Raw genomic sequence first — 23559 nt, forward strand, 5'->3', positions numbered from 1 at the left:
TGAAACTGCAGATGTCTGCAGCAAAAGAAGAGGAACATTCCTAGCAGACAGGATGCAGGAGCCCCCCCTGCTGGCAGCTTGGTGCTACACAGTTTTATATCAGTAGAGCACATTGTGTGCAGCTCTGTTGAAATTTTGCAATAGTTATACAGTTGCTGGCCGACTTATGTGCTTATATTAAGTAATTGTCACAACATAATCACAATCACACACCTTTTACTTCCGGAATCGCTCATGCTTTTATATATATATATATATATATATATATATATATATAAACGTCATGTTGCCCCCTTTTACCATACAATACACTTTATTGACCTTGAGGGAAATTGTGGTATCACAGCAGCAAAACATAGACATGAAATGCTTAAAGGAAACCTGTCAGGTCCCATATGCGTTCTGACCTACAAGCAGGGTGATGTGTGGAATAGTAACTTCTTCCTACCCATCCCTGTGTTGCAGTAGTGTGTAATATGAATGTATGATTAAACGTTTTATTACTTTCATGTACCCTATGTAAATGATCAGAGGGTCTAGTCCCCTGGATGTCGCATTGCCCCATGGGTGTTTGCATGCTTTCCGTGATATCACGCACCTGTGGGAGTGATTCCATGGATTTACATGAGTGATGTCACCGTCAGCTCCTGGAGATCCCGAGCGTGCGCGCTTACCATTACTGCAGCCTTTTTTATCCGGGTGCTTGCTTCTCGGCTTCAGACACGCTCTGCGCATGGTCGGGACCGCAGGAGTCTCCTGAACATGCACAGTGCACGCCTGAAGCTAAGAAGCAAGCACCTGGATAACAAGGCTGCGGGAATTGCAAGCGCGCGATCTCAAGGAGCTGACAATGATGTTGCTCATGTAAATCCATCGTATCACACCCACAGGGGAGTGATACCACGGCAAGCATGCAAACGACCATGCACACTTTCAACTGTACTGTAGTGCGCATGCGCGGGTGGACTTTGACCTTTCCTTGTGACTGCGCATTACAGTGCTTTACTCTGCCCTCAGTAGGGCAGATCAAAGTGCGCCTGCGCAGAAGCACAATGGAGGCCTCTCTGTGAATAACGCAGGACGCGTCATGCACACAAGGCTGGTCTGGAGGACGGCAATGGAAGGAAGTGATATCATATTTAATCATAATATTTATTCCATACAGTGAAGTGCGAATTTGTAAAAACATTTTGGTGCATTCATACATCGGTGAGTGTTAGTGGAAAACTGAAGTACAAAGTCTGCCTTCTTTGTTTTAGGCCTCCTTCACACATCCGTGTCTCTGGTACATGTGACGTCCGTTTTCACATAGATTGGAGACATAGACATTAAAATCAATGGGTCTGCGCCACTTTCATGTTTTGACATGGACCGTGCGTCCGTGTGGAGCACATGTGTGACCCTGTGTGTCACACGGCAACATGTCTATTTTCTGCCGGCAGCACGGCTGTCACACAGCCGCACACTGATGTGTGACCCTGGATCACCAGGGTTTCCTGCACATCCACCGGCATGAACGTCACCGGGATTTCCTGCACCTAGGCCTTGCAGTCTTTACCCCGGGACTTTGCTGGAGGGAAATCCAGTCATGTAAGTGCCCTGGTCTATGAGGCGAGCCATAGTTCAGTAAGCCTGGGTCGTCATGGTGATGACCCAGGATTACTATGGTAGTGATCGGGACCCCGTGATCACTTTTCAGGGACCCGATCTGCCAGGGAGTAGTAAGTGATCCCTCTCCCTGCCTTCTGACTGCTGCAATCACACTGGTCACAGCATTCAGGGGGTTAAATTGCCGGGAGTGGTGCGGGGACCACTCTGAGCAGAGAGAGCCGGACCCTGGCTGTAACATCAGCTCGGCGACCGTGGGGGTACAGCACCTGATCCCCTGCGATTGCCATGCCAAATATAAAAACACGAAATAAAGCATGTAAAAAAGCATGAAAAAAGCAATAACGTATGAATAAAAGCACTTTTTTAAGCAGCTTTTTTCCTGCAAAGAAACGCTTTTTTTATGCTGAATAGAAGCACCGCGTTCACATAAGGACGTGCGTTTTTTTTGTTCATACTTCCTCTGAAAAAGGGACAGAAAAATAGATATCAGAAAATCTCACAGACACCAAAGTGGAAATGATAAAAACTACAGATTGTCATAAAAATACAAATCCTGATACATCTTTATAAATAAAAAAATAATAAAGTTGCAGAAAGAAAGAAGGAAAAACTGAAAGAGGGTCCACTGGGTCTCTGACACCTGAGAGCCGCACAGGGGTCCTACTGCCAGTGCACCATACTACACACAGTGCCCCCAGAGTAGACGCTGCTGGAGGACCCCAGGTGCACCCACTGTACTGTGAACAGAACAGATCAAAAAAATGAAACGAACCCTACAAAATCGCCTAACTGGATCCAGTCTACAACAACATGGCGGCACAGAGCACACGGCTGCAGACACTTGTGCTCTAGATTGCTGCTTACTACTAACCACAGTGATGGCTCAGCTGTCTCCATGGTGACCGAGGAGAGGAATGACGTAAACGTGCTGTTCTGCAGCGCAGGCGCCGGGTGTCCATTACAACATCTAGTGCTCTACCACCGCTCACCGCTAGATGGCGCTACTAACAAAGAAAAGAAAATGACTTCCGGAGGAAGTGACGCAGTCAGGGTTTCCCGGCGCTCAGCCGTGGTATTATTTGAAATCCACGCTGGAAGTCAGTCTTGTGGCTGCTCCTGTCATGTCCACTTTGTCTCTGGAGTCGCTGGGTGAGTAGAGCCCGACACCCTTTTAGCGCCATAGCAGTGGGCTACGGAAGCTGGAAACGGACAGACTTTACAGAATGTCATTGCTGCATGCTGTAGTAAGCGGGTGTGTAGTATGGAGCTGCCTCCTGTATGGAGCTGCTGGTGATGGCGGTCTGTGTACTCAGCGCTGTAGTATCACTGCTCCATCCAATTACAGGGTACAGGCTGCCATAAACAGCCCACGTGCTGCTGCCGTAAAGCATCTCACATGTCCTATATCTGACTGCATCCCTCACCCCTAGGAGGCGCTCACAGGTTTCTCTTCATGCAGAATTCATCTTGTCAATCACCCCTTGTGCTTGTGACTCTAATGTGACTCCATAGCTCGCCCTATAGTGCGGTGGATGCTGGCAAGTTACCATCAAACGTGGTTTATTCCGTGGCGGCCTTGTGACCGCTCAAACTGCAAATCTGCAGCAGAAATCCAATGTCTTTCTGCTGCGGCTTCCACCAAATATAGTCTGCAGATTACTCCAAAGGAAATGAGGCACCTAGATAATAATATAATAATCATTTATATAGCGCCATTAATTCCCCAGCGCTTTACATACATTGGCAACACTGTCCCCATTGGGGCTCACAATCTAAATTCCCTATCACTGTCTTTGGAGTGTGGGAGGAAACTAGAGAACCCGGAGGAACATCCCGCAAACACGGGGAGAACATAGACTCCTTGCAGATGGTGTCCTTGGTGAGATTTGAACCCAGGACCCCAGCGCTGCAAGACTACGGTGCTGGCCACGGAGTCGCCATACGGTGCTGGCCACGGAGTCGCCATACGGTGCTGGCCACGGAGTCGCCATACGGTGCTGGCCACGGAGTCGCCATACGGTGCTGGCCACGGAGTCGCCATACGGTGCTGGCCACGGAGTCGCCATACGGTGCTGGCCACGGAGTCGCCATACGGTGCTGGCCACGGAGTCGCCATACGGTGCTGGCCACGGAGTCGCCATACGGTGCTGGCCACGGAGTCGCCATACGGTGCTGGCCACGGAGTCGCCATACGGTGCTGGCCACGGAGTCGCCATACGGTGCTGGCCACGGAGTCGCCATACGGTGCTGGCCACGGAGTCGCCATACGGTGCTGGCCACGGAGTCGCCATACGGTGCTGGCCACGGAGTCGCCATACGGTGCTGGCCACGGAGTCGCCATACGGTGCTGGCCACGGAGTCGCCATACGGTGCTGGCCACGGAGTCGCCATACGGTGCTGGCCACGGAGTCGCCATACGGTGCTGGCCACGGAGTCGCCATACGGTGCTGGCCACGGAGTCGCCATACGGTGCTGGCCACGGAGTCGCCATACGGTGCTGGCCACGGAGTCGCCATACGGTGCTGGCCACGGAGTCGCCATACGGTGCTGGCCACGGAGTCGCCATACGGTGCTGGCCACGGAGTCGCCATACGGTGCTGGCCACGGAGTCGCCATACGGTGCTGGCCACGGAGTCGCCATACGGTGCTGGCCACGGAGTCGCCATACGGTGCTGGCCACGGAGTCGCCATACGGTGCTGGCCACGGAGTCGCCATACGGTGCTGGCCACGGAGTCGCCATACGGTGCTGGCCACGGAGTCGCCATACGGTGCTGGCCACGGAGTCGCCATACGGTGCTGGCCACGGAGTCGCCATGCCGCCCTCCTGGATGAATCGCTGAGGCCAGTAGTGGCTGCAGAGACATGAGGGTAGATACAGTCTGCAAATGTCCCATGATTATCAACAGCGTTTGTGACCCAAAATTTGCTTAATTTACATCTCCTTTTGTTGAATTTCACCCCGTGCATTCCAAGGCATGAAGTCTGCCTAAACTATCGACATGCTGAGGATATTAAACCTGCACCGCCAGTCACTTCCAACTGGGAGACTCAAGCTATTTGTCTGGGAGAGGTGTGTGTGTGTGTGTGTGTGTGTGTGTGTGTGTGTGGGTGTGTGTGTGTGTTTTTTTTTTTTTTTTTTTTTTTTTTTCTTTTAATTTTATAAAGTTATCTGGTTCTGTTTTGAGGGAAGAATCTGGCAGGAATAATTATTCCATCACTGTCGCCATTGGGGATCATAGTCTAAGGTCCCTATCAGTAGGTCTTTGGAGCGTGGGAGGAATCCCACACAAACTCGGAGAGAACATAACAATCTCTTTGTAGAGGTCGTCCTTGCTGGGATTTGAACCCAGGACCCCAGCGCTACAAGACTGGAAAGCTAACCACCGTGAATCACACAACAATGCATAGCATGGCCGGCAGCTCTCCTGTCCTGAGCAGGACAGCGTGTATCTCTATGCAGCTCTTTGGGAGGACCACTGGCCAAATCCCAGCATTGTGGTGCGATCCTTGGGCGAGTTATACTACTCTCAAAATGTTAGGGATGCTTTCTGGTGACTGTAAAAAGTTTACGTTACAATGATATTTATTATGAAAGTCAGGCATTTAAAGAGGACCAATCACCAGGATTTTCGTATATAAGCTAAAGCCAGTGCTATACTGGCACTATCGGGCTGATTCTATACATAATGTAGTGGTCAGCTCGGATGTTTAGGTTTTGAAATCCAAGAAAGTAAAGCTTATAAAATCATCAGCTTCTTGAGTGACAGCAGCTGAGGATCAGATAATATCTGGGGGGGGGGTATTCATAGTTATCCCCTCCCCCTGTTAGAATTAGCATAAGTATTATACAAGCGATTCACTTTTTCCATTGCAAATCCTGTGGTGACGTCATACTCATGTGACCAGAAGGGGTGGCCCTTAGCCAACAAAGCTGATACCACAAAGCAACATTTTTCTGTTGGCTGAGACCCCACCCCTTCTGGTCACATGGGTATGACCTCACACAGATCCCGCAAGGGAAAAAGTGAATAATTTTGTATGATAGTTATGCTAATTCTAACGGGGCGGGGATAACTGAGGCCCCCCCCCGATATTATCTGATCCTCAACTGCTGTCACCCAAGAAGCTGCCGATTTTATAAACTGTCCTTTCTTGGATATCAAAACCTATACATCCGATCTGATCACTACAGGTATGTGTAGAAACAGCCTGATAGTGCCAGTATACTACAGATTCTCTCATCTCTGGGCATCACAGACTTGGCCCTATCCTGGATCTCCTCATACCTAACCGACCGAACTTTCAGCGTCTCCCATTCTCACACCACTTCCTCATCTCGCCCCCTATCTGTCGGTGTCCCCCAAGGCTCAGTTCTTGGACCCCTGCTGTTCTCCATCTATACCTTCGGCTTGGGACAGCTCATAGAGTCCCACGGCTTCCAGTATCATCTCTATGCCGATGACACACAGATCTACCTCTCTGGACCTGACATTACCTCCCTACTAACCAAAATTCCACAATGTCTGTCTGCTATTTCATCCTTCTTCTCGGCGCGATTCCTAAAACTTAACATGGACAAAACAGAGTTTATTGTCTTTCCTCCTCCTCACTCATCTCCTCCAACAAGCCTTTCCATCACACTTGATGGTTGCTCACTCTCCCCAGTCTCACAAGCTCGTTGCCTTGGAGTGACCCTCGACTCTGCTCTATCCTTCAAGCCACACATCCAAGCCCTCTTCACCTCATGCCGATTACAACTCAAAAATATCTCCCGGATCCGTGCTTTTCTTAACCAAGAATCTGCAAAAACATTAGTGCATGCCCTCATCATCTCCCGCCTCGACTACTGCAACCTCCTGCTCTCTGGCCTCCCTTCCAACACTCTTGCACCCCTCCAATCTATCCTAAACTCTGCAGCCCGCTTAATCCACCTCTCCCCTCGCTACTCCCCAGCCTCGCCACTCTGCCAATCCCTTCACTGGCTTCCCATCGCCCAACGACTCCAGTTCAAAACATTAACCATGACATACAAAGCCATGCACAACCTGTCTCCTCCCTACATCTGTGACCTAGTCTCCCGGTACCTACCTGCACGCAACCTTAGATCCTCACAAGATCTCCTTCTCTGCTCCTCTCTTATCTCCTCTTCCCACAATCGTGTACAAGATTTCTCCCGTGCATCCCCCATACTCTGGAACGCTCTACCTCAGCACATCAGACTCTCCACGACCGTGGAAAGCTTCAAGAGGAACCTCAAGACCCACCTCTTCCAACAAGCCTACAACCTACAATAGCCTTCAGCCCAGTAGACCACTGCGCAACCAGCTCTGTCCTTACCTATTGTACCATCACCCATTCCCTGTAGACTGTGAGCCCTCGCGGGCAGGGTCCTCTCTCCTCCTATACCAGTCTGTCTTGTACTGTTAATGATTGTTGTACGTATACCCTCTTTCACTTGTAAAGCGCCATGGAATAAATGGCGCTATAATAATAAATAATAATAATAAATAAATAAGTATAGCACTGGCTTTAGCGTGTATATGAAAATCCTCAATGGTTCCCTTCTAAGTAGAAGCACCAATGGTGATTTCCTAATTTCAAACAATTCATTGATACAAAAGCCAATAACAGTGGATGGTATACACCCCCCCCCCCCAAAATGTCATTGTCTCAACTTGTCGTGTGGCCTTGAACATCAATTACACCTGACAATGACTTCTGCTGTTTACAAGTGCAATTACTTTCTGGCATTCCACTCTTGAAGACCCTTAGGCTATGTGTCCACGGTAGAATGTACCTGCGGATTTTTCTGCATGAAAATCCGCGACTTTCGCGGCAAATCCGCACCTTATATTTGCCGTGGATTTTGATGCGGATTTTTTTTTTTTCCCCCCATTCTATACCCAAAATCCGCACCAAAATCCGCAACAATAATTGACATGCTGCAGATTTTTCCGGATCAAAATCCGCGGCAAATCCGCCGCGGAAAAATCCGCAGCATGGACACAGCATTTCCAAAATGCCATTGAAATGGCTTGGAAGTGCCGCTGCTGCAGATTTTCGGAAAATCCGCGGTTAATCCGCGGCAAAATTCGCAGTAAATCTGCAGCGTGGGCACATAGCCTTAGGCTATGTGCGCACGTTGCGTTCTGTCCCTGCAGAAATTTCTGCAGCGATTTGAACACACGTGCGAACATTATCGCTATGGCAGCGTCACACACATACCTTTTCAGCGACGTCGCTGTGACCGCCGAACGATCCCTCCTTCAAGGGGGAGGTGCGTGTGGCGTCACAGCGAAGTCACTAAGCGGCTGCCCAATAGAAGCAGAGGGGCGGAGATGAGTGGCCGGAACATGCCGTCCACCTCCTTCCTTCCTCATTGCCGGTGGACGCAGCTAAGGAGAGGTTCATTGTTCCTGCAGCGTCACACACAGCGATGTGTGATGCCGTTGCCGAACAACCAGCGGCATGCCCCACCAACGATATTATGGAAAGCAGCGATGTGTCAACTTTCAACGTTTTTTTGACGTTTTTGCGCTCGTTGATCGTCGCTCCTTGGTGTCACACGCTGCGATGTCGTTAACGACGCCGGATGTGCGTCACTAACTACGTGACCCCAAGGATATATCATTAGCGTTGTCGCAGCGTGTAAAGCACCCTTAAGGCTATTTGCATACGCTGCAGTTTGTTTTGCGTTTGTTTTTTTTTTGTTTTTTTTTTTCTATTGGTGCAGCTTTGTCAGGAAGTTCTCACTTTTGACTTCCCAGCAAAGTCCATGAGAAATCAGATTTGTTGTGCGCACAGTGCAGTTTTTTTTTTGGTCTGCAGTTTACTTGTCACAAGCTTCTGACAAAAAAAGCAGCCTGTTCAATCTTCTTGCTTTTTGTCACTTTCTATAGTAACATACATGAAATCAGAATTGATAAAAATGCACAATCATTACAAGTGTGGGTGTTTTTTTTTTTTTTTTTACATTTCCAGGCTCTGTGACAAGGTGCAGTTTTGGTTGCAGAAAAAAACTGCAGCGTGCGCATATAGCCATAAGAGGATTCTTGCCAAATGACCCCCTTATCTGGGAGGAATACAATGGCTAATTTCACTTCTGCCACCTATATGCGCATAGTAACTAAAAAAACCCTCAAGGGTGACAGATTCCCTTTTTAAGGGGATTTTCCATCAATTTTGTTTGTTTTTCTTTTTTCATGTGCTTGCTGTAGATAAAAATTAATAAAATCAGCTATATTCACCAAGCCCTGCTCAACCGCTGGCTCTCCGCTGCAGCTAATCACTGGGCTCAGCAACACTGCTGACGATAAACGTATTGTAAGGATTTTTTTAAATTCCTTTTTGTTTTATTCAGGTCACTTTCAATATTAAAGAAATTCCTGACATCGTGCAATCAGATCAGCGAGCCTTATAATAGGCTGATACCTCCTATTCTGTAGAGTTCACTTCTCAGCAGTCTCATTATCATCACAGACAGGATTACAATGAAAGGTGACACATTTATATCAATAGTACCGGATTAATTACTCACAATAGGTGATGGTCACATCTCACCACCTCTCCCTTCCTGCACAGTTCACTAAGCACGGCTAGAAAACCCTCCTATAGAAGTTGATGAACATCTCCAGTCTTGTTTTCCTTGGTCCATACAGCTTCTCTGAAGCTTTGAATTCATATTCTGCTATCAGCAATTTAAAGGGAATCTGTCAAAAGGCTTTTGCTGCCTCATCTGAGTGCAGCATAATGTAGAGAAAGAGACCGTGATTCCAGCGATGTCACTTACTGAGCTATTTCATGTCATTTTGATAAAATCCATGTTTTTTTCTGCTGCAGGTATAAAGAGCTTATGAATATGCTGGACTACATGGTAGCACGCCAAGTAGTCCTGTAATGATGATCTACTGCTGACTAAACAGTGATTTTATCAAAACTACGCAAAGCAGCCCAGTGAGGGACACATCGCTGGAATCGGGATCTCTGCCCCTACATTATTTTGCTCAGATAAAGTGGAAAAACCTGGTGACATATTCATTAAGTGAAATTACTGTCCCCATAGTCATTTATAGACAAATGTAGGTTTTTGCCAACCTCCGTAGTAAGCGCACCATGCGTTTTCTAGCGCAAAATGGGAGTGACTGGAATGTATCATGGAGGCAGAAACTTGCTATTGCGAAAAGTCTAGCATTCTGCAATTGTTGCAAAATCTGTTGTGAATGTGTTTTTTATTTTTTGTCACTCGCACACGTCTGGTTTCTGGCACGTTGTAGCCACATATCTTAAGGTAGTGGTGGCAGTAATCCAGCAGCTGGGAGCACCAGGAGGTGGGCAGCGGGGACCAAACGGACGCAACTTTCTGAAGATTTCTCACCCTTGGTTGTGGCACTCAGTGGTGGTTATGGCAGCAAAAGTATGAATGTAATTTCACTTTCCATTATTTCTCTATTTACAGGTGGTGAACCAATGACGCTGGGCTCACCAACCTCTCCGAAGCCTGGTGGTGGTGCCCAGTTCCTGCCCGGCTTTCTGATGGGTGATATCCCAACCCCTGTCACTCCACAGCTGCGTCCATCAGTCGGCATTATGGATCTGCGATCGCCATTGATAGGAGGTAGTGTAATTACTATTGGACTAACATGGACGTATTACTTCTTACATGGGAGGCTTAGACTACATTCCCACAATGAGGATTTGGCTTTTTTTTTTTTGTGTTGCTGATTTTCTGCATCAATTAGTTTTACTTTCATTTTTTTTTTTTTTTTTTGTAGAGCTAGAAAAAAATAACAAAAGTAGCAAACAAGGGCCGAGTAGATACTGGTAACAAAGGAGATCCACATATATTATCAGGGCTTGCCTTCAGTGGTTGTGCCAGGTGAATACAACTCCTCCAATGGATGAACCCTGATGCAGCCTCTGACTTGCATCTACCCGGACACAGACTTACGTCTGGGGGTCCGCCTCCACAAAGTGTATACTCCCAAAATGGTGCGAGACAGAGCACACCGGTGACTCCACCTGCACCATTATAGTCAATGGCCCCATCGGCGCATGCGTCCGAAACTCGTTTTGCGGGTTGGGGGGGGGGGGTGTCGGACAGATGCTCCGACAGGACCAGTGAACATGGGTAACAACGCAGTGCTAAAGCGGCTTTAGTCCCATGCACTTTCCTGGAGCCGTAAAACATTTTTTCTTTTTCGCTCCTAATTGGGAGACCCAGACAGTGGGTGTATAGCTACTGCCTCTGGAGGCCGCACAAAGAACTACACTTAAAAGTGTAAGGCCCCTCCCCTTCTGGCTATACACCCTCCCGTAGGAGTACGGATTCCTCAGTTTTAGCTTTGTGCGCAGGAGGTCAGACACGCACGCATAGCTCCATTGTTTTTAGTCAGCAGCAGCTGCTGACTATGTCGGATGGAAGAAAAGAGGGCCCATACAGGGCTCCCAGCATGCTCCCTTCTCACCCCACTGTATGTCGGAGGTGTTTGTAAGGTTGAGGTACCCATTGCGGGTACGGCGGCAGGAGCCCACATGCTGATTCCTTCCCCATCCCTTTTTACAGGGCTCTGGGTGAAGTGGGATTTACTGGTCTCCAGGCACTGAGACCGTGCTCCATCTACAGCCCCTGGAGAAGATGCTGGATGGAGCGGAGTACATCAGGGACATGGCCCTGCTTCCTCAAGGTACTCTGTGTCCCCGTGCATTTGGCGCTCACACCGCAGCATGCTGGGTGTTGTAGTGCGCCGGGGGACATCAGCGCTGCGGCGCTTGTGCCATGGCCTCATTCAGCTCTGCTGAAGCAGGCACACTTCTGGGAATCGGTCGCGCCGGCCGCTGGGACTGCGGCGCGGCTGGCACTTGTGGTGCGCCGGGGACTTCAGCGCGGGCCGCGCTTTTACGGCGGCCGCGCTGATAACTCGAGTCCCCGGCTTTTGCGGCCTGCTTCCGTTCGTTCCCGCCCCCAGACCTGCCAGTCAGGAGAGGGGCGGGACGCTGGTCAGTGCATCAGCGCCGAGGGCTGGAGTCGTTTTTACATACTCCAGCCCTCACAATCGGCACAGAGGGGACACTGTTTCCCGCACTTTTGTTTAGGAACTCCCACGGACCGCCCCTCTCCACAGACGCCGGCAGCCATTCCTGCTGACACGCTGAGCTGCAGAGGGGAGCCGGGGAGACCCAGACAAGGAATTCTGCGCCTCTTACCCGCTATTCAGCGGGCGGTAAGCAGCCCTCAGGGCTCACCCCCTCTTGTGCCAGTAGTATTCTTAGTATTTTGTTTCTACAAATACTTTGTATTGCATAGCGCTGGTCGCCCTTTGGCTATAGACTCTCTCACATTGCAGAGAGCCAGCAGCATGTCGTCCGTAAAACGTAAGGGTGCCAAGGCACAGACATTATATGCTTCCTGCACCGCATGTGGGGCTTTTCTACCGGCAGGCTCCACGGACCCCCATTGTGTGCAGTGCTCGGCCCCTGCGGCGCTTGCACAGTCGGGACCTCTGCTGGACGTGACCCAGGGTGTACCACCTGTGAATGCTGTCCAAGTGACAGGAACTGAGTTTGCAGCTTTTGCTGACAGAATGTCTCTCACTATGTCACAAATTCTTGACACACTGCGAGCTAGGCCTGTACTTCAGGCCACGGACACTGTGCAATCATTGCCCCCTGGTCCCCCTCAGCTGAGTTACCTCCAAGCTCCGGGACGGGCACATACACCTCAGGGTGAAGACTCTGACTCGGACGATGGCCCCGGGCAGCCTAAGCGGGCTCGCTATGACGGGCCTTCCCATTCATCTCAATGGTCAGGATCCCAGCGAGATGAATCTATGGGTGATGAGGCGGACGTAACTGATCAGGATTCTGATCCTGGGACCGCTCTCAATCTAGATACACCAGATGGTGACGCCATAGTTAATGATCTTATATTTAACATCAATAAGATGTTAAATATTTCCCCACCAGCTCCTCTTGTAGAGGAGTCAGCTTCGCAGCACGAGAGAATCCATTTCAGATACCCTAAGCGTACATTAAGCACTTTTCTGGACCACGCTGACTTTAGAGACGCAATCCAGAAACCCCACGCTTATCCTGAAAGGCGTTTTTCTAAACGGCTTAAAGATACACGCTATCCTTTTCCCCCTGAGGTGGTCAAGGGTTGGACCCAGTGTCCAAAAGTGGATCCTCCAATTTCCAGGCTTGCAGCTAGATCCTTGGTTGCAGTTGAAGATGGAGCGGCACTTAAAGATGCCACTGACAGGCAGATGGAGCTCTGGCTGAAATCCATCTATGAAGCGATTGGAGCGTCATTAGCGCCATCTTTTGCGGCCGTATGGGCACTCCAAGCTATCTCAGCCGGGCTTGTGCAAGTCGACTCAGTCACACGTGCATTTGCCCCGCAGGTAGCACCATTGACCTCGCAAATGGCGGCATTCGCGTCGTACGCGATTAATGCTGTTCTTGACGCTACAAGCCGCACGGCAGTGGCGTCAGCCAACTCCGTTGTTTTGCGTAGGGCCCTGTGGTTGAGACATTGGAAAGCAGATTCTCATTCCAAGAAGTGCTTAACCAATTTGCCTTTTTCTCGTGACCGATTGTTTGGAGAGCGTTTGGATGAAATCATCAAACACTCCAAGGGTAAGGACTCATCCTTACCGCAACACAGACAAAACAAACCCCAACAGAGGAAGGGTCAGTCTGGTTATCGGTCCTTTCGAGGACCGGGCAGGTCCCAATTCGCCTCGTCAAAAAAGACTCAAAAAGACCAGAGACGCTCAGATTCTTGGAGGTCTCAGTCACGCCCAAAAAGGACAGCCGGAGGAACCGTTGCCAAGACGGCGTCCTCCTGACTTGCAGTCTCCGATTCCCACACCCGCGGTCGGTGGGAGGCTTTCCCACTTTGGCGACATTTGGCTGTCACGCGTCAAAGACCGTTGGGTGAGGGATATTCTGTCTCACGGGTACAGGATAGAGTTCAGTTCTCGTCCGCCAACTCGTTTCTTCAGAACTTCTCCACCACCAGACCGAGCCGATGCTCTGTTGCAGGCGGTGGCCGCTCTAAAGGCGGAAGGAGTGGTGACCTCCGTCCCTCTTCAGGAACAAGGTCACGGTTTTTACTCCAATCTGTTTGTGGTCCCAAAAAAGGACGGATCGTATCGACCCGTCCTGGATCTAAAGTTGCTCAACAGACACGTAAAAGTCAGGAGGTTCCGGATGGAATCCCTACGCTCCGTCATAGCCTCAATGTCTCAAGGAGATTTTCTAGCATCAATAGATATCAAAGATGCGTATCTCCACAGGCCGATTGCACCAGAGCATCAGCGTTTCCTACGCTTCGTCATACACGACGAACACCTGCAGTTCGTAGCGTTACCTTTCGGTCTGGCAACAGCCCCCCGGGTCTTCACCAAAGTCATGGCAGCAGTAGTAGCTGTTCTGCACTCGCAGGGTCACTCGGTCATCCCGTATCTAGACGACCTGCTTATAAAGGCACCCTCTCAAGAGGCATGCCAGCACAGTCTGAAGGTGGCACTAGACACTCTCCAGAGTTTCGGGTGGATTATCAACTTTCCAAAGTCTCATCTAACCCCGACCCAATCTCTGACTTATCTTGGCATGGAGTTTCATACTCTCTCAGCGATAGTGAAGCTTCCACTGGACAAGCAGTGCTCGCTACGGACTGGAGTGCAATCTCTCCTTCAGAGCCAGTCGCACTCACTGAGGCGCCTCATGCATTTCCTAGGAAAGATGGTAGCAGCAATGGAGGCAGTCCCGTTCGCGCAGTTTCATCTGCGCCCTCTACAATGGGACATTCTACGCCAATGGGATGGGAAATCGACGTCCCTCGACAGGACTGTCTCCCTCTCTCAGACTGCCAAGGACTCTCTGAGTTGGTGGCTTCTCCCCACCTCATTGTCACAGGGAAAGTCGTTCCTTCCCCCGTCCTGGGCAGTGGTCACGACGGATGCGAGCCTATCAGGGTGGGGAGCGGTGTTTCTCCACCACAGGGCTCAGGGGACGTGGACTCAGGAAGAGTCCACCCTGCAGATCAATGTTCTGGAAATCAGAGCAATCTATCTTGCCCTGCGAGCCTTCCAACAATGGCTGGAAGGCAAGCAGATTCGGATTCAGTCGGACAATTCCACGGCGGTGGCGTACATCAACCACCAAGGGGGAACACGCAGTCGCCAAGCTTTTCAAGAAGTCCAGCGGATTTTGACGTGGGTGGAAAGCAGAGCGTCCACCATATCCGCAGTTCACATCCCAGGCGTGGAAAACTGGGAAGCAGACTTTCTCAGTCGCCAGGGCATGGACGCAGGAGAATGGTCCCTTCACCCGGACGTGTTTCAGCAGATCTGTTGCCGCTGGGGGACGCCGGACGTCGATCTGATGGCGTCACGGCACAACAACAAGGTTCCAGTTTTCATGGCACGGTCTCACGATCACCGAGCACTGGCGGCAGACGCCTTGGTTCAGGATTGGTCGCAATTCCGACTCCCCTATGTGTTCCCACCTCTAGCATTGTTACCCAGAGTTCTCCGGAAAATCAAGTCCGACTGCCATCGAGCCATACTCGTCGCTCCAGATTGGCCAAGAAGGTCGTGGTACCCGGATCTGTGGCATCTCACGGTAGGCCAACCGTGGACACTACCAGACCGTCCAGATTTGCTGTCTCAAGGGCCGTTTTTCCATCTGAATTCTGCGGCCCTGAACCTGACTGTGTGGCCATTGAGTCCTGGATCCTAGCGGCCTCAGGTTTATCTCATGAAGTTGTTGCCACAATGAGACAGGCTAGAAAACCATCCTCAGCTAAGATCTATCACAGGACGTGGAAGATATTCTTAGCGTGGTGCTTGGCTCAAGGGTTTTCTCCCTGGCCATTTGCATTGCCAATTTTTCTTTCCTTCCTGCAGTCTGGGTTGGAAAAAGGTTTGTCGCTTAGCTCTCTTAAGGGTCAAGTCTCCGCGCTATCCGTATTCTTTCAGAAGCGCTTGGCACAGCTTTCTAAAGTACGCACGTTTCTCCAAGGAGTTTGTCATATCGTTCCTCCTTACAGACGGCCATTGGAACCCTGGGATCTGAACAAGGTTCTCATTGCTCTCCAGAAGCCGCCTTTCGAGCCTTTGAAAGAGGTTCCCCTTTCTCGGCTTTCACAAAAGGTAGTTTTTCTTGTGGCGGTCACGTCTCTTCGAAGAGTGTCCGAGCTAGCGGCGTTATCTTGCAAATCTCCCTTCCTGGTGTTTCACCAAGACAAGGTAGTACTGCGTCCAATTCCAGAGTTTTCTCCCAAGGTGGTTTCTTCCTTTCATCTCAATCAGGATATCACTTTGCCATCTTTGTGTCCGCATCCAGTTCACCAATTTGAAAAGGGTTTACATCTGTTGGACCTGGTGAGAGCACTCAGGATTTACATTTCTCGCACGGCGTCTCTACGCCGTTCTGATGCGCTCTTTGTCCTAGTCGCTGGTCAGCATAAGGGATCGCAAGCTTCCAAATCCACCCTGGCGCGGTGGATCAAGGAACCAATTCTTCACACATACCGTTCTGCTGGGCTTCCGATTCCATCTGGACTGAAGGCCCATTCTACCAGAGCCGTGGGTGCGTCCTGGGCATTGCGGCATCAGGCTACGGCTCAGCAAGTGTGCCAGGCGGCTACCTGGTCGAGTCTGCACACGTTTACCAAACACTATCAAGTGCATACCTACGCTTCGGCAGATGCCAGCCTAGGTAGACAGGTCCTTCAGGCGGCGGTGGCCCACCTGTAGGAAGAGGCTGTCTGACAGCCCGTTCATGTGGTATCTTTTTACCCACCCAGGGACTGCTTTTGGACGTCCCACTGTCTGGGTCTCCCAATTAGGAGCGAAAAAGAAGGGAATTTTGTTTACTTACCGTAAATTCCTTTTCTTCTAGCTCCAATTGGGAGACCCAGCACCCGCCCTATTTGTTCTTAGGGTTTCGTTTTTCGGGTGCACATGTTGTTCATGTTGTTTCTTAAGTTCTCCGATCTTGTTATCGGGTTGAATTTGTTTTTGAAACTGTTATTGGCTTTCCTCCTTCTTGCTTTGGTACTAAAACTGAGGAATCCGTACTCCTACGGGAGGGTGTATAGCCAGAAGGGGAGGGGCCTTACACTTTTAAGTGTAGTTCTTTGTGCGGCCTCCAGAGGCAGTAGCTATACACCCACTGTCTGGGTCTCCCAATTGGAGCTAGAAGAAAAGGAATTTACGGTAAGTAAACAAAATTCCCTTCTTTTTTTTTAAATACATTTACACACTGCATCAAAAACTCATTGTATGATCTTGACTATAGATTTTGCCTTTTTTGTTTATTTTGGTGAATGTAGGGAAGGTTTCTTTGTTGTACTTTTGGTGTAAATTAAATGCTTCCCTATAAAAATCAATGTGACAGAATACTGCTTGACTTGGGCTATGTGCCCACGCTGCGGAAAATGCGCGGAATTTGCCGCGGATTTTTCAACAATCTGCAGCACAGCTACTCCCCAGCCATTTCTATGGCATTTGGGAACTGCTGTGCCCACGCTGCGGATTTTTACGCAGCGGAAATAATGTGGATTTCCCTGCAGAAAAATCAGCAGCATGGGAATTATTCCTGCGGATTTCTCCGCAGGGTCCCTATACTTACCTGCCTTGATAGAAGACAACAATGTCACTTTCTCCGTCTGGTGCACAGGAGCGCGGTCGATCCAGGTACAGGAAGGAAGAGGTGGGCGGGGCCTGCATGAGCTCCGGTCATGTGACAGCCAGAGCTAGTGCAGGCCCGCCCACCTTCTCCAGCACAGTGCACCAGACGCTGACAGTGACCCGGCCGTCGGAAAGCGAGGTGCTGCATGATGGAGGTAAGTAATATGAACGCCCCGATCACTGCAGCACTTGTTCTGCATTGAGGATGCAGTGCCGAAGCCATGGTACTGTATCCTCAATGCAGAATGCCCGCACCATATCCGCAGGACATTCTCAAATACATCCGCAGCATGGAAACAGACAGTAGTTATGCTGCGGATTTCTGGGAGCTCCTGCGGAATGTCCTGCGGATATAACAGCAGGACACTGTCCCCGTGGGCACATAGCCTTACACTTTTATAACCCTTTACACACCAAAAAATTGTATGCAAGCCAATGTGTATATATGGTTCAATTAACAAATATCTTTATTAAACATAAAATACATAACACAAATGGATCAGCCCAAGGAAGACTGATGGAATAAATGGGATACACCAGGCACTTGTTATTAGTATTAATGGACTTGCATATAAGATTGTATTACTCTGTCTGGAAAATACGTTGTATCTACAATCCCTCTCTGTAATAGAGTATGATCTACATATAATTATAATAGTAAGGGGATGTATCTACTAAATCATCATATAGGTATATAACGTTATATTTACCAATAGTCCTAAGTGTAATAGTGCCACGGCCTCCCACAAACACACTGACGCGCGTTTCGCACCTAAACGTGCTTCGTCCAGGGAACACAGGTAACAACGCAGTGTTAAAGCGGCCTTCGTCCAATGCACTTTCCTGGGGCCGTAAAACATATTATTTATTTATTTTTTTAATACATTTACACACTGCATCAAAAGCTCATTGTATGATCTTGAGTAAAGATTTTGCCTTTTTTGTTTATTGTGGTGAATGTAGGGAAGGTTTTTGTTGTACTTTTTGGTGCTTCCCTATAAATATTAATGTGACAGAATACAGCTTGACTTACACTTTTATAACCCTTTGTGTGATAGGGAGCTCTCCTCCTCAGCCTGTGCTTCCAGCTCATAAAGATAAGAGTGGAGCGCCCCCTGTTGCAAGCATTTATGATGATCTTCTAAGCCCAAGTCTTGGATCCACACCTTTAAGTTCAAGAAAACTGGTAAAAATGCTTTCTAGTGACTTAAACTTTTATAAACTTGTATGTTTTGGTGGTTCCTGCCAGATTTTTATTTTTCTGGAGCCTTGGCATGTTGTACATCCACATGACCACTTAGACCAGCGACTGGCTGTAGTGGTTTTGGGGATGATTTGTACCTGCTACTCATGATTGATGGCATGACCACTGCAGCCAATCAAAGACTGGCACAGATCACCAAAGCATAAACAGTGTATGGTGGTTTAATCATTACATAATATTTTACAGCCTTTCCTAACGTTACTTACTTTGTAACAAGGACTTTTAAAGTGCTTTCCGGGTTTAGAAATACCTGGTTGCTTTCTGTCGGAATCGTCACCACTCCGGACTATACAGTGAAGGAAATAAGTATTTGATCCCTTGCTGATTTTGTAAGTTTGCACACTGACAGACATGAGCAGTCTGTAATTTTAAGGGTAGGTTAATATTAACAGTGAGAGAATATCCAAAATAAAATCCAGAAAATCACATTGTATAAATGTATATAAATGTATTTGCATTTTGCAGAGAAATAAGTATTTGATCCCTCTGGCAAACAACACTTGGTGGCAAAACCGTTGTTTTGCACTTTTTTTCCTTCTGTATGCTGGAACAAATAAAAAAGATTTATAAACGGAGAAGAGCTTCTCGGTGCCTTGGAATTTTTTGGATCCTTTACAAAGTTGCAGCTGGTGGAACGCTGCACCAAGCAGCACAAGTGGTGCATGGGATACTGTTGATTTAACCCCTTAACGACCGCGGGCAGTAATATTACGTCCTAGCGGTCATAATGTTACTGCCCGCGGTCTGCTGCCGGCAGCTTGCAGCGATCGGCGCACATCTCGACTGATTTTTCACAGCTGAGATGTGTGCCTGCTAGGCACAAGCAGAATCGTTATCTGCTCGTGCCGTTTAAGCCCTTAAACGGTGCTGTCAATGTGTCAGCGCCATTATAACGGCATCGGCGGTAAACATTTACTTACCGCCCGATACCGGAAGTGACGTGATCACGTGACTTTCGGTGGTTGTCATGGTAGCACAGGATCATGTGATGACTCCTGTAGCTGACATGAATTACTTTCAGTTTCACTCGGCACGGAGCTGAGTGAAGCAGGTAGTGAGCATATCTATTTACAGCTGTGTAGCTGTGATCAGCAGATAGGGCAGAGCGATCCGATTGTTGATCCATATAGCCGCCTAGGGGAACTAGTAAAATAAAGTAAAAAAAAAAAACCAAACAACCCCTAAAAGTTCAAAACCACCCCCCCTTTCGCCCCATTGAAAATAAAAGGGTTAAAATAAAAATATACACACACATTTGGTATCGCTGTATTCAGAAACGCCCGATCTATCAAAATATAAAATCAATTAATCTGATCAGTAAACGGTGTAGCAGCAAAAAAAATTCCAAATGCCAAAATTAAGGTTTTTTTTTTTTTTTTTTTTTGTCACATCAACTTTTGCGCAAAATGCAATAACAGGCGATCAAAACATAGAATCTGCGCAGAAATGGTACCGTTGGAAAAGTCAGCTCGAGACGCAAAAAAAAGCTTTCACTTAGCCAAAGATCCCCAAAAATGAGAACTCTACGGGTCACGGAATATGGCGTAAAACGTGCACCCCTTTTTTTCAGACAAACTTCCAATTTTTAACCCCTTATATAAAAGTAAACCTATACATGTTTGGTGTCTACGAACTCACTGACCTGAGGCATCACACCCTCACATCAGTTTTACCATATAGTGAACAAAATATCTCAAACAGTAGTGCTATCGTACTTTGTTTGCAATTTTCTGCATTTGGATTTTTTTGCAGTTTTCCAGTACACTATATAGTAAAATTTATGGTTTCATTTAAAAGTACAGTTCATTCCGCAAAAAGTGAGCCCTCACATGACCATATTGACTGAAAAAGAAGTTACGTGTCTCGGAAGAAGACTGGCGGAAAAAAAAACGGAAAGCGAAAAATCGGCTGGTCGTTAAGGGGTTAAGCAAAACCCTTGTTGGCAGCACAGCAGTCAGACATTTTTTGTAGTTGATGAGGTTTGCGCACGTCAGGAAGAATTTTTCTCCACTCCTCTTGCAGATCTCTAAATCATTAAGATTTTGAGGCTGTAGTTTGGGAACTCAGAGCTCCCTCCCATAAGTTTTCTATGGGATTAAGGTCTGGAGACTGGCTAGGCCACTCCATGACTTTTAATGTGCTTCTTTTTGAGCCACTCCTTTGCTGACTTCGCTGTATGTTTGGGTCATTGTCGTGCTGGAAGACCCAGCCACAAGATGTCCTGGTGGAGGGAAGGAGGTTGTCACTCAGGATGTTACTGTACATGTCTCCATCCACTGTCCCATTGATGCAGTGAAGTAGTCCTGTGCCCTTAGAGAAACACCCCACAGAACATAATGTTTCCACCTCCGTGCTTGACTGTGGGAACTGTGTCCTTTGGGCCATAGGCAGCATTTCTCTTCCTCCAAACACGCGAGTTAATGCCAAAGAGGTCAATTTTTGTTTTATCTGATCACAGCACCTTTTCCCAATCACTCTCAGAATCATCTGAGGCACTGCAGGATTTTAAGGCCAGAGTCACACTTGCGAGAGACTGGTGCGAGTCTTACATCGTATCACCCGGCACGGCTTGCTGCCCTCCGGACAGGAGCATCTCGGCTGCATAGAAATACATGCAGCCAACCCGCTCCTTTCAGGAGACTGTGTGGCCGTGCCAGGTGATGCGATGCAAGACTCGCGCAAGTGTGACTCTGGCCTAAGCGGTTAGTCTGACTGAGTCTGGACAGGAGTCTATTATACAGGTGACAATTTAAGACAGCTGCAGGTAATTAGTTAATTAGTAGTGTCTAACTGGTCTGTTGGAGCAAGAACTCTTAATGGTTGGTAAGGGATCAAATACTTATTTCTCTCTGCAAAATCAAATTTATACAATGATTTTTTTCTGGATTTTGTTTTGGATATTCTCGCACTGTTAAAATGAACCTACTCTTAAAATTAGGCTGTTCATGTCTTTCAGTGTGCAAACTTACAAAATCAGCTAGGGATCACATAATTGTTTCCTTCACTGTAGGTTGTCTAGCACTTAAGCTCGGTCCTCTGAAGTGATTGGAGTTGCGCTACAATACCGTGCACAATGCAAGATAAGAGTAATACAACACTAAAACAATAATAATCTAGCCAGTACTTTTGCATGTGCGAACTTGGCCTTAAAGGGAACCTGTCACCAGATTTGGGGCCTATAAGCTGCGGCCACCACCACTGAGCTTTTATATACAGCATTCTAACATGCTATATATGAGTCCAGGCCGCTGTGTAGAATGTAAAAATGACTTTATAATACTCACCTAAACGGTCAGTTTAGTGCAGATGGGTGTCTGTTCTCCGGGTGCGGCGCCTCCTCTTTCACCCATCTTTGTCCTCCTTCTTCTGAAGCCGGGGTGCATGATGTGTCCTGTGTCATATACACTCACCGGCATTGAGGTCCTGAGCAGGGCAGATCAAAATATTGTAGTGCGCCTGCGCAGGACCGGCGAGTGTGTGACGTAGGACGCTTCATGCACACAGGCTTCAGAAAGAGGACGAAGATGGCCGAAAGAGGAGGCGTCGGAGGACGGAGACACCCATAAGGCCCAAAGCGCGACCGTTGGGTATGTATTATAAAGTGTTTTTTTATGTTATACCCCCGGCCTGGGCTCTTATATACAGCATGTTAGAATACTGTATATAAGAGCCTGGTGGTGGTGGTGGTGGCTGCAGCTTATAGGCCAAAAAAGTGGTGACAGGTTCCCTTTAACTACGTCTGTACTGTCCATGCACTATAAAACTCTGGGCAGTCCTCTCTTAACTCTGCAGTGATGTTCTAATATGTCAGTGCGGTGAAAGCAGCTTGCACGGGATGGTGCAGCTGTGGACAGGCGGGGTGAATGGCTGTCAGACCCAGCCAGACTCCCCACAGGAAAGGTAAACCTGATTCCTCTAATTTGCCTTTCCGATCAATGTGTACACAATTCTGAACAAGCCCTGACTGCTTCCTCCTGAACCCAGCAATCATATGGTCGCTGGGTATCTGGAGGAAGACGACCGCCCCCCCCTCCTCGCCAAAGTTGAGCACCTCATGGGTGGATGAGTGTAAAAAATCGAAAAAACAAAAAAAAAAGTTTTTTTTTGTTTTTTTGTTAAACGTTCCAGTTGTGCTGTATTCATGAATGTCGCTAGAATATTTCATTTTTTTACTTTTTTTTTTTTTTTTTCTTCCTCCCCTCTGTACAGACAAACCTTTCCACAGTGCAGGCATCACACATCGGAGTAGTCCCATCCACCCCATGTGCACGTAAGTTATACTAAGTGTGGCTCCGTCCCACCAGAGTAAGGGTATGTGCGCACGTTGCTTTTTACCTGCTTTTTACCTGCTTTTTTGCTGCTTTTTCTTCTGCGCTGTTTAATGCCAAAATGGATGTGTTCTTGTGTCGCCCTGGGCAAGCCAGGGGACACAGATAACAACACCACTACACCCCACACTCCAGGTAGGCACACCTGCTAACCAGAAATCCTTGTTGCCTCCCTCCAGGAGTCTGTGATGCACACCAGGGGGTGGGCCGGGCGGTTGGCTCCGCCCACCAAGGAGCTCACAACTCTGGAGGCAGGAAGTTACCAGGCAGATGAGCTCAGGAGGGGCTTGAAAAAGAAGCAGATTAGCCCGGGTAGGGCAAGAGTGCAGTCAGCTCAGGGACGAGCTTAAGTGAACCAGAAGTGAAAGTGAAGGAAAGGAAAGTGGAAAAGGAGGAAAGCAAGAAGTGGAGAGAGCGCAGAGAGTGCACAGAGCCTGAGAGCCCAGCTGTGTGTAGGGCTAGAACAGCAAGGTCAGCGACGGCGGTGACTGTCCGGAGGGGGACCGTTTGGAAGTTCCTGGAAGGACCCCGTTGGCTGTGTGCCCGGTGGTCTGGAGCAGTGTTCCGAAGGACAGTCAGCACCAGGGCAGGGGCCTCTCGGACCCCGGCAAGGTTAGGAGTCGCCCAATTTGCCGAATCCGTCAGTGAAGGGGACGC

At 48.5% G+C, this 23559-nt stretch overlaps 1 protein-coding gene across 1 annotated transcript in view; it reads left to right on the top strand.

Annotated features, from left to right (window-relative positions):
• The first annotated feature begins 2610 nt into the window (after positions 1 to 2610).
• NUP35 (nucleoporin 35) overlaps positions 2611 to 23559 on the top strand; it is a 68401-nt gene continuing 47452 nt past the window's right edge. Inside the window, exons 1-4 of the mRNA XM_075317422.1 lie at positions 2611 to 2760; positions 10068 to 10226; positions 18369 to 18496; positions 22784 to 22844. Coding sequence (XP_075173537.1) covers positions 2733 to 2760; positions 10068 to 10226; positions 18369 to 18496; positions 22784 to 22844 — 376 coding nt within the window. The 5' untranslated portion in view covers positions 2611 to 2732. The remainder of the gene's footprint in view (positions 2761 to 10067; positions 10227 to 18368; positions 18497 to 22783; positions 22845 to 23559) is intronic.

This window comes from Anomaloglossus baeobatrachus, chromosome 7, assembly GCF_048569485.1.
Source record: "Anomaloglossus baeobatrachus isolate aAnoBae1 chromosome 7, aAnoBae1.hap1, whole genome shotgun sequence".
In the NCBI taxonomy this organism is placed as follows: Eukaryota; Metazoa; Chordata; class Amphibia; order Anura; family Aromobatidae; genus Anomaloglossus; species Anomaloglossus baeobatrachus.